The sequence below is a fragment of the Trachurus japonicus genome, chromosome 22, assembly GCF_045865225.1.
Source record: "Trachurus japonicus isolate A0001 chromosome 22, Traja_1.0".
NCBI classification, from domain to species: domain Eukaryota; kingdom Metazoa; phylum Chordata; class Actinopteri; order Carangiformes; family Carangidae; genus Trachurus; species Trachurus japonicus.
The window spans coordinates 1,702,480-1,714,286 of record NC_140928.1 but is presented as its reverse complement, the minus strand read 5'-3'; the positions used below and the strand labels follow the sequence as shown (position 1 = coordinate 1,714,286).

At 38.7% G+C, this 11,807-nt stretch overlaps 1 protein-coding gene across 1 annotated transcript in view; it reads right to left on the bottom strand.

Moving 5' to 3' along the window:
• Window positions 1-4,980: 4,980 nt before the first annotated feature.
• strn3 (striatin, calmodulin binding protein 3) overlaps window positions 4,981-11,807 on the bottom strand; it is a 32,180-nt gene continuing 25,353 nt past the window's right edge. The window contains exons 13-17 of the mRNA XM_085767672.1: window positions 11,651-11,791; window positions 10,151-10,258; window positions 8,986-9,072; window positions 6,460-8,597; window positions 4,981-6,037 (exon numbers count right to left, since the gene is read on the bottom strand). Coding sequence (XP_085623798.1) covers window positions 8,428-8,597; window positions 8,986-9,072; window positions 10,151-10,258; window positions 11,651-11,791 — 506 coding nt within the window. The 3' untranslated portion in view covers window positions 4,981-6,037; window positions 6,460-8,427. The remainder of the gene's footprint in view (window positions 6,038-6,459; window positions 8,598-8,985; window positions 9,073-10,150; window positions 10,259-11,650; window positions 11,792-11,807) is intronic.

Sequence of the window (11,807 nt, the reverse complement as noted above, 5' to 3'; positions counted from 1 at the left end):
TCGATTGTGTCTTTATCTGTTCTTTTTTATTTGAAAGTGTTTTTTATTATTCAACTGTTAAACTGATCTTTTCAATTCTAATTGTTTTGTAAATGTCTAAAAGCAAAAATTTAGCTAAAATCACTTTTTCATGTGTTTATCAGATGTTTGTTGTTTTTGACCTTTGTTCGTTCATTTAAACTTTGGGAATGTTTCTGTTCTAAAACTTGTTTTGGTCACATGACCTGAGTAAAGAACAGCTGTTAGTTCATCTACATCTGACATGAATCTTAAATTAACTCAAGAAAATTCTTCAAAACAAAAACACATGTAAATTGTTTTATCTTTATTTTTATGATATAAAACCTTATGACAGTGAGGTTTTCTTCTTCGGTCAAAAGTTCATCCTTACTGTTGAACTTTTTTAAAATTAAATCTGACAACAGGAAACCAGACTTCAGTCTAATCAGGATCAAATAAGATCGACTTCATTTATCATTTCCAACTTTTTTCCCTTTTTCCGAATTTAACACTGAGATTCAGACAAAACTTTAGTTTCAGCAGGAATCTAACTTTTTCTTTTTTATTGTTTTGACTTAAATGAAATGTGCCAAATCCACCACAATGTTTAATTAATTGGATTTCTACTTGTTTTGTTTGTTCTCTACAGTTTAATTGACCAAAAATATTTTTGTAAACATTGAACACAAATCCTGATCAATTGGCAGCATTTGAAAATCAATCCAAAATCACAAACTATAGATTTAAAAATATAGATTTAGATTATTAGTTATCAGATTATTTAACAGTACTGCAGCAGTAGGAACTGAAGTTCTAGGTTGTTGTTTCCACTCTGGCCAGTTAACGAGGAGCAGATTAAACAGGTGCCAGTAAATATTAATATTTTCTGAATGTAAAATGGGGAAAAAAAATACAGATTATTTTTTATTAAAAGGGCTAAAATCTCTGTCATGGTTCTTCAGATCTGTGATGTCAGGACAGATTTATAGAAATGTAAAAATGAATCTCTGCGTCTCTGTGTAAATTAAACCTCTGAGGGGATTCATGAGGTCAGACGAGACGTTTCTGTTCTTCTTCTGTATTTATTATCTGTTTTCTTGTGTGCTTTTGTTTTTTTTCCAATAAAGAATAGTTATTTTTATAGCTTGTCCTTTCATGTCTCCACATCACGTCAGTCTGAGGCAGTGATGTGTCGCCATCTAGTGGCCAAACGGCAGATAACAGGTGAGTCTATGGTGTAACCATGGTGAATAAATGAACAGAACAATGAATAAAAAAATAATGAATAAAATGTGCAGATGCTTGTAACGCATAAAACATAAAGAAAAACTACAGAAACATTAACAGGATTATTACACCTGTGCCCTGTATCATCACACACACTTACATACACATACACACATACATTAATACACACATAAATACTTACACACACACACACACACACAGATACATACACACCTACATACATTCACACATACATACACTCACTTATGCGCATACATACACATATATACACACACACATATAATCTAGGTTTTTTAAATTTAGATTAATCTAGATTTTAATTTTGCTGAACACGTTCAAAAAGTGTGTGACGTATCTAAATAATGAAAATGCATCACAAACTGCTTGAGAAAGCTGTTCTACTATAATATTTAGTAATGAAAACCAGTCTTCAATAAGATTTACTGGTGTTTAACTTTTTATTTTGTTAAACACAATTTGTCCACATGGACACATACATACACACAGTATACATACATACATGTATGTGTGTAAGTATGTAAGTATGTATGTGTGTATGCATGTACTTACACATACTTAACACCATACATACATACACCCACATACATACTTACATACAGTATCTCACAAAAATGAGTACACCCCTCGGATTTTTGTAAATGTATCTATTTATCTATTTTCTTTTCTTTTACTTTCATTTGCTCTTGCTTTTAACTCTGTTTTTAGTGTTTTGTTAGTTTTTATTCTATCTTATACTTCTTTTTTAATGTTTTGTCTTTATGTAGAGCACACTGAGTTGCCTTGGTATGAAATGTGCTATATAAATAAAGATGCCTTGCCTTGCCTTGCCTAAATATTTTATTATATCTTTTCATGGGACAACACTGAAGATATGACACTTTGATACAATGTAAAGTAGTCAGTGTACAGCTTGTGTAATAGTGAAAATGATCTGTCCCCTCAGAAAAACTCAATTAGCCATTAATGTCTACAACGCTGGCAACAAAAGTGAGTACACCCCGAAGTGAAAATGTCCAAATTGTGCCCAAAATGTCAATTTTTTTGTGACATACTGAAGCAGAGCATGAGCCCCTCCCTTCAAACGGCAGATGACAGGTGAGTCTATGGTGTAACCATGGTGAATAAATGAACAGAACAATGAATTGAAAAATAATGAATAAAATGTACAGATGCTTGTAAAGCATAAAACATAAAGAAAAACTACAGAAACATTAACAAGATTATTACACCTGTGCCCTGTATCATCACACACACTTACATTAATACACACATAAATACTTACACACACACACATAGATACATACACACCTACATACATTCACACATACATACTCTCACTTACGCGCATGCATACATACATACATACATACACACTAGCATATATACACACACACACACACACACACACACACACATATATTTTTTTAAAATCTAGATTAATCTAGATTTTAATTTTGCCGAAGACGTACATGTATGTATGTATGTATGTATGTGTGTATGTGTGTATGCATGTACTTACACACACACTTAACACCATTCATACATACACCCACATACATACTTACATACAGTATCTCACAAAAGTGAGTACACCCCTCGGATTTTTGTAAATATTTTATTATATCTTTTCATGGGACAACACTGAAGATATGACACTTTGATACAATGTAAAGTAGTCAGTGTACAGCTTGTGTAACAGTGAAAACTAGCTGTCCCCTCAGAAAAACTCAACTTACAGCCATTAATGTCTACAACGCTGGCAACAAACACATACATAGATACATACACAAAAACACGCATACATAAGTGTGTATATACGTGTATATGTTAGTATTTATGTGTTTAAGTATATGTTTTTGTGTATGTGTAGGTGTGTATATGTGTGTTAGTATGTATATACTTGAAGTATTATACGTATGTATGTGTGTAAGTATGTATGTGTTTAAGTACGTATGTTTGTGTGTATGAATGTTAGTATCTATGTGTGTGTATATAAGTAAGTATGTATGTAAGTATGTGTCTATCTACTTACATGCATTGCATACACAGATACACACACACACACACACACCTACATACATTCACACATCCACACTCACATGTACACACATATATACTAACATACATATACATACACACCTACAAACATACACACATATATACTACATACACACATACTTACATACAAACACACACACACACACTGTTTGACTCCAGGTGAAACGACTTTAATGCATACATACAGACTAACATACTGTACACACACACACACACACACACACACATATGTTGAGTTATTTTGAGAAGACAGCTAATTTTCACTGTTACACAAGCTGTACACTGACTACTTTACATTGTATCAAAGTGTCATATCTTCAGTGTTATCCCATGAAAAGATTTAATAATTTGTTTTTTAAATGTGAGGAGTGTACTCACTTTTGTGAGATACTGTATATACATTAGTGCTGAGCATAGATTTTTTTTTTAATCTAGATTATTTTTTCTGCAATCCTGTAGTTAATCTAGATTAAAATGCTAGACTTGAATTTTTACACAAAAATACATACATACATGTATATAAGTATGTGTGTAAGTAAGTATGCATGTATGTACTTACACACATACAGTACAGGCCAAAAGTTTGGACACACCTTCTCATTCAGTGTGTTTCCTTTATTCTCACTGAAGGCACCAAAACTATGAATGAACACATGTGGAATTAACAAAAAAGTGTGAAATAACTGAAAACACTTTTTCTTTTCTTCTTTGTCTTCTCTTTCTTCTTTTCTTCTTCCTCTCCTTCTTCCTCCTCCTCCTCTATCTCTGCCCCCACCAGTTCTAGTTTCTTCAAAGTAGCCCCCCTTTGCTCTGATTACTGCTTTGAAACACTCTTGGCTTCTCTTGATGAGCTTCAAGAGGTGAACCATCAACCTGACCTGAGAATGGTTTTCACTTCACAGGTGGTGTTGCCTTGTCAGGGTTCATTAAATGTAAATAGTCATGAAAATAAAGGAAATGCATTGAGTGTGTCCAAACTTTTGGCCTGTACTGTATATGCAAGTATGTACAGGTAATACTCAGAAAATTAGAATATCGTGAAAAAGTTCATTCACTTCCCCATGATTGCGAACTGTACTGAACCAGACAGAGAGCTTTTAAAGGCTCAGGAACCCTTTGCAGGTGTTTTGGATTAATTGGCTGACGAGGCTGTGACAATTTGAGCTACAACATTGAACTTTTTCACGATATTCTAATTCTGATTTTGGGGTTTTCATAAGCTGTAAGCCATAATAATCAAAATTCTAACAAATAAAAGCTTGAAATATCTTGCAATGCCTGTTATGAGTCTAAATAATATATTCATTTCACCTTTTAAGTTGAATTACTTAAATGAATGAACTTTTTCACGATATTCTAATTTTCTGAGTATTACCTGTATATGTAAGTATGTGTGTATCTACTTACATGCATACTTACACAGATACACACACACCTACATACATTCACACATCCATACTCACATGTACACATACAGTATATACTAACATACATATACACACACACTTTTTTGACTCCAGATGTGAAACGACTTGAATATTAAAGCAGCTGCTGATGTGTCACGGTGGAGGTGGGTGGGGCTTTTATTTTGGCGGTGCTCTTCCTGTGTGTGAGTGTGATGCAGCAGAATGACGGGCGGAGCAGCAGCCTCTGTACAGGTACACCATTTAATAGTTATTATAGACATTTTATATACATTTCAACAGTTGTATTCTGCTATGTGGTACAATCTTTAAAATCTGCTGTTTCATAGTTTGTAAATCAAAAAAAAAAAAAAAAAAAAACTTACAAAACTCATCAAAACTCGCAAACTGATCAGAACTTTTTTTTTTTATCCATTTTTTGGAAGACTAGAAAAAATACTTTTATTGTATTAATCATGCATTACACAAACAAAAGTCTTTAGTTACACAGTAAGTTGTAGCGTGGCTGAAAAGAAACAAAAAAAAACTAAAATAAAACCTCTTTTGTTTGGAGTCGTGATCGACCGGGATCGAGCCGCTCGCTTTGACAAATCCCTTCAGTTAGAAAAAAATTAAATTAAAAACCAGATCACGACGATTAAAAATGAAAAACCGTCCCCCACGTACGTTGAGTCCAAGCGGGTCGGGACCGGTTCTACCAGATGAGACTAAAAACCACCTAAAGATATAAATAATCGACTCTGCTCCGAAGCTGTGACCGAGAAAAAAAAACCCAAAAACTAAAAAATCACACAGTGACAAAGAGGAAGAAGGAGGAGGAGGAGGAGGATTTACACTGAGACTGTGGTGCGTTCAGGGACTCTGTAAAACCAAGTGTTTTTTTTACCTTATTGACAGAAACTGAGATTAAAACCTCAAACCGTTCATATCGTTTCCTTTTTTTTTATGTAATTAAACCTCTCTTTATATATAAAAAAAAGGAAAAAAAGATGAAACATAAATCGACTTCCTGTTTGAGTGACGTCACCGAGGACTCACAGCCAATCACAGCTGAGCCGCACAAAAATAAAACTCTTTAAACACTTAAAAACAGATTCAAATGTTATCTTTAAAAGTCAGATTTCTTCTGTAGTGACGACGACGACGACGACATTTTTAATCGTTTTAATTCCTACTTTTCAACATTTTCCTGAGTTTGTTGCAGACGAAACGAAACTCAGACGATTTAACGACAAAAACACAGACGACCTGGAGGATGTGGTTGGTTTTTTGTTTGTTTTTAGCAGCTTTCATATTTTAAAGGGATAGTAGCATTTTTTTTTAAAAGTGGGGTTGTATGATCTCCAAATAGCCCCAAAGTACTTTAATTGCAGTAGAAGACTCTCTGCACTCCTCCCGTTAGCAACGCCAGCCCATAATAGCCCTAAAAACTGCTTTTTTCCTGCACTTTGAAGGGCTGGAAAAAATTATATTATAGCGAACAATAGAACTGTGTATTTTTTTTTTCAGGTAAAACCTCTTTTAGGCCGTGAAAATAGGCCGTTTCTTTGGGTCTGTTCACAACAATGTATGTTGTAAATCTCTGGGCAGGGCTATTATGGGCTGGCGTTGCTAACGGGAGGAGTGCAGAGAGTCTTCTACTGCAATTAAAGTACTTAGGGGCTATTTGTAGATCATACAACACCACTTTAAAAAAAAAAAATGCTACTATCCCTTTAACGACGACGCTCAGATGACGGATTGTCCTTGAACTCAACTCGAATGTTTTCCCACAACAGCGGAGAGGAAGGAGAAGAGAAGAGTTTCCTGTCGGCTCAGTATTTCACCACCTCCTCCTCCTCCTCCTCTCTAAGCTGAACCTAGAGGTCGTCAGGGAAACCGCACTGAGATGGAGGCTTGTGATTGGTCGGGGGGGGGAGGGGGAAGGTGGGCGGGGCCAATGTCACGGACTGGACTGGACGGGAACGAGGAACCAGAAAAACCTCCTCGAGTCGCTAACGAGACGTTTAGAAAAAGAAACAAAAAACAAACAGGCGGGAACTCTCCTCCTCCTCCCGTGGGGGGCGGGGCTTAAACGCAGGGCTCTGATTGGCCCTCGCAGGGACCATCATCATCATCATCCAATCAGCTGAATGAATGAATGAAGTTTAAATCTCCTTTTAAAAACACTGTAGAAAAAAGTTTGGCAGCTTTGAAATCTGAGCTCAGCTGTTTGTTTTTTGTTTGTTTCTATGACAACGACCCCCCCCCACCCCTCCCCCCTCCCCTACGATGACATCACGATGACATCACGATGACATCACGGCGACACAAAACACCTCAGATGATGATTCATCCTCCTTAAATTAAAAACTCTTAAAAATCTGAACTTAAATATTGAAACTTTTCTTTTCTCCTCCTCTCAGACGAGCAGCGACTGGCTCAACCGTCTCCATGGCAACAGGCGCCGCAGCTCGCCATCGCCGCCGACGACGACGGGGGGAAAACTGGAGGTGTTTTATGCGGCCGGTTAAAAAAAAACAAAAAAAAACAAAAACTTGAACACGTGTTTCATTTCATCACCAGCTGAGAAGTCACGTCGTCTCCTCGGAGCGCTCTGATTGGATGGACAGCGACAGGCTCCGCCCCCTTCGAGTTTTTTTTTACGAACATCGTGAAACGTGTTCGATTCTTTGAAATATTTCTTTAAAAAAAAGAGACAATAAACCGTTAAAACCGTCCTGTGAGCGCGTGATGGGGGCGGGGCTTCATGTAGTGTCATGTTCAAGTGGGGGAGGGGGGGTGGAGGGGTGGGGGGGAGGGGCAGATGACATCACAGGATGACATCACAGGACAGGTGGGTGAGCTGCAGGTGTTAAAGGGATAGTATCATTTTTTTTTTTTAAAGTGGGGTTGTATGATCTCCAAATAGCCCCTAAGTACTTTAATTGCAGTAGAAGACTCTCTGCACTCCTCCCGTTAGCAACGCCAGCCCATAATAGCCCTGCCCAGAGATTTACAACATACAGTGTTGTGAACAGACCCAAAGAAACGGCCTATTTTCACGACCTAAAAGAGGTTTTACCTGAAAAAAAAAAAATACACAGTTCCATTGTTCACTATAATATAATTTTTTCCAGCCCTTCAAAGTGCAGGAAAAACACAGTTTTTATTTGGACCTAACCAACAGGTAAAACCTCTTTTAGGCCGTGAAAATAGGCCGTTTCTTTGGGTCTGTTCACAACAATGTATGTTGTAAATCTCTGGGCAGGGCTATTATGGGCTGGCGTTGCTAACGGGAGGAGTGCAGAGAGTCTTCTACTGCAATTAAAGTACTTAGGGGCTATTTGGAGATCATACAACCCCACTTAAAAAAAAAAAAAAAAATGCTACTACTATCCCTTTAAAACAACATTTCCACAACGTTTCGGCTCCTGAACGTCTCTCAGTGTCTTCTTCAATGTCCGTCAGAGCGAGTGAGACTCCGCCCCCTTTTCACTGAGCGTGTGTGTGTGTGTAAGTGTGTGTGTTCAGTGGAGATCCTCATCCAGTCTCTTTAATATATATTCTGTGTTCAGAGACCATGTGTGAACTCTCTTTCTCTTTCTCTCTGTGTCTGTGTGAGTCTCTCAACCCCGTGGTCATCTTCCTCTTCTTCTTCCTCCTCCTCCTCCTGCTCCTCCCTGCTCCTCCCGGTCTAGACGTAGACCCTGGCGAGGGCGTCGGCGCCGGCGGAGGCGATGTAGGCCTTGGAGGGGTGGAAGGCCACGTCGTAGATGGCCTCCTCGCTCTTCTTCCGGTGAGCCGTGATCTCCTGCACGCACGTCTTACTGTCCAAGTTCCACAGACGGAGAGAACAGTCGTGACCTAGAGGAGGAGGGGGGGGGGGGGGGGGGGAGGAGGAGGAGGAGGAGGAGGGAGGGAGGAGGAAAGAAATGGAAGAGAAGGAGGAAGAACAAAAGGAAGGAGGAGTAAGAGAAGGAAAGAAATGGAATAAGAGAAGGAAGGAGGAGGAGGAAGCAGAAGAGAAGGAAGGAGGTGGAGAAAGAAAAGAAGTAAAGAAATGGAAGAAGAGAAGGAAGTAGGAGGAAGAAAAGGAAGGAGGAGAAGGAAGAAGAAGAAAGAAAAGGAAGGGAGGAGGAAGAAACATGTCAGTGTTGTGGTGAAAATGAAAGGAGCATGAATCCATTGATTAATTAATTGATTGATTGATTGATAGATTAATTGATATATTGATTGATTGATTGAGACTTACTGCCAGACATCAGGTAGATGCCGTTGGGATCCACAGCCAGACTGGTGACTGCGTCCAGGTGAGCCACCATCGCATGGATCACTTTACCTGGAGACACAGAGACAGGTGGTTTGACTGACAGGTCAACGATGCATCGTGACACGAATAAAAATCGGTACAAATGCGTGACTCGCATCGGTTGAAATAATTTAAAAAAAGGGTTAAAAAGTCGAAGTCTCTGGTGAGAAGTAGGTTACGTTATCTCAAAAGTCACTGGTTGATTCATTTGTTCGACACCAGACGCCGCCGCCACGCACACATACCAATTCACTCTCTTTTCTCTCTCTATCTCTCTTGTCCCCCTGCGGTCGCTCGTTGCTTATGAGTCTGGCACTGTTGGGTCTGGGATTCAACACGGTGGTCGGGTTTTAATTACATGCAGTAACGTTATGCTTGTTTATCACCAATAAACACAGTAGATGAGGTGAGTTGGTCAGCATGCAGCGGTGCGAGGCTCTGCCTCTGACTGCAGCGGACTGCTGCTCCAACTGACAGCCTGTGAGTGCTTTGAGACGGCGGCGGCTCGTTGAAAACAGCAGTGATAGAGTCATGGATGTTTAATATTATCTTATAATAGATCCATGGTCGGACTAGTCTCCAAACCAGACACGTCTGTAACAACATCTGAAAAAACGCAGGGACCTGCCGTGTAGAAAAAAGCAGAAAAAAAGCTGACAGTGTCACGACTTCCTGTATCTGGCCTTTCAAATTAAAAGCCCTCCAACCTTTCATACACGGTTCAGTCATATTGATTTTGATTTAATTTTCACAAGCCTAGGCTCCAAATGTTTATTTTGTTTTTCCTCAGACCAGTCGACCAATGAAATTGGCTCATAAACTATTTGATTTTTTTTAATTGAACGACTATTAATAAATAAGACCAGTTTTACTTGTGATAAAAAGGTGATAAATGGTGATGTGCAGTGTATCTGTAGTGAAAGGTTTCACTTTCTCTTATGAATAAAAGATCATTTTATTAGGTCATAATTTGTCTGTAGCTCATTTTGATTTAAAAAGAATTGTGAGAAAATCGTATCCGTGAACAAAAAATCGTGAATCGTATCGAATCGTGAGTTGAGTGAATCGTTACATCCCTACTGACAGGTGAGTGACAGGTGAGTTTTACCTGACTTGTTGTCGTAGAACTTGATGTGTCGGTCTTCGTGGGCGGTGATGGTGACGGGCAGCGTCGGGTGACTCACCACCTTGTTGATATGATTGGACCCCGGCAGAGCTGAGGGGGCGGAGCCACAACAACCGTTACACACACACACAACCTGCTGTTCATCTGTGTGTGTGTGTGTGTGTTCTACAAATGTATGTACTCTAATATATTCTGGACTGATATTCAACACTTCATAAGAAGAACGACCAGACAAACGATCATTCTATACAGGAAAAGGACATTTTCATTTTTTTTTTTTAAACAATAAGATGGACAAAAACACAACATTCTTTATACATCTGGTGCTGCTAATGGCCAAATTTCATATCCACAAAAAAATGGACAGAATCCAAACCCAGCTTGGAACAGTTCACCCTCGAAATTCACCAATATGCAACAACAATAAAAGACATTAAAAATAAAAAAGCCATGAAAACGAACTGTATGTTTGAGAGATTCAATAGCATATAGCCCCTCTTTAAGAACGATCTATTTGAACCATCGATATCATTTATATAAATTTTCTGGCAATGTTTATTGTTTATGTTCCTTATGGTTTTTTTTTTTCATTTATTTTTATTTCCCCCATCATTCCTATGTTTCCCCTAGTTTTCTGTGTATGTAATGTATGTCTATGTGTATACGACGAATCTCCTTGTTGTTTACAACTTCTTCCGGGTAGAAAACCAGCGTGAGAACAATAGTGACGGACGAGAGTTTCGCTATAAATATCAAATTTTTCATGTCACTATATCACCGTTTAGACTAATCTGATGTTTGTAAAGTTTATAAAACCAATGATTGGACAAACATTACTATTTCTGTGTGCACATTTTTGTAATTAGTCATGGTTATCAGAGATTAGCCGGGCTAACGGTTAGCTACCTGTTTAACTCAGTGACTCAATAAACGCTCCATGAAAAAATATTTTCTCCAGCGGATATCTGAGTTCCAACATGACTGAGCTAACTGGAGTAGTTTCATGTCGTGTCCCACAACGGGAGGGTTTTAACAGCTGACATCCTGATGTTAGCTTAGCTACCGTTAGCTTAGCTACCGTTAGCTGTCCCTGTCAGCTGAGCCACTGATGCTTTCTAGACACTGTGATTCCCCCAAACTGAATAAATACAACACATAGCAACACAAAACACACACACAGAAATAGTAATGTTTCTTCAATCATTTCAGATTTGTCTAAACGGTGATAGGGCGTGAAAAATATGATATATAGCTAAACTCTCGTTCGTTACTATTGATCTCATTCAAATTACAGCTGGTTTTCTACCAGGAAGTAGAATGTAAACAACAAGGCGATTCGGTCAATACTTTTTTGTTCTAAGTGATTGCTGTCATGCCTACCTCATCTAAATAGAGCACAAAAAAAAAAAGAGTGTGTGTGTGTGTGTGTGTGTGTGTGTGTGTGTGTGTGTGTGTGTGTGTGCGTGTGTGTGTGTCTCTTACTGCCTTCTCCCTGCCCCTTCAGCACCAGTGCATTCTGGGACGTCTCCAGGTCGTACACCACCACGTCGCCGCTGTTGAAGGACGCCACCATGTGGGCGGGGTCACAGCCGTTGAAGTCTACCGACGTGGGCACGCCGTGCTCTGGAGGAGGAAGAGG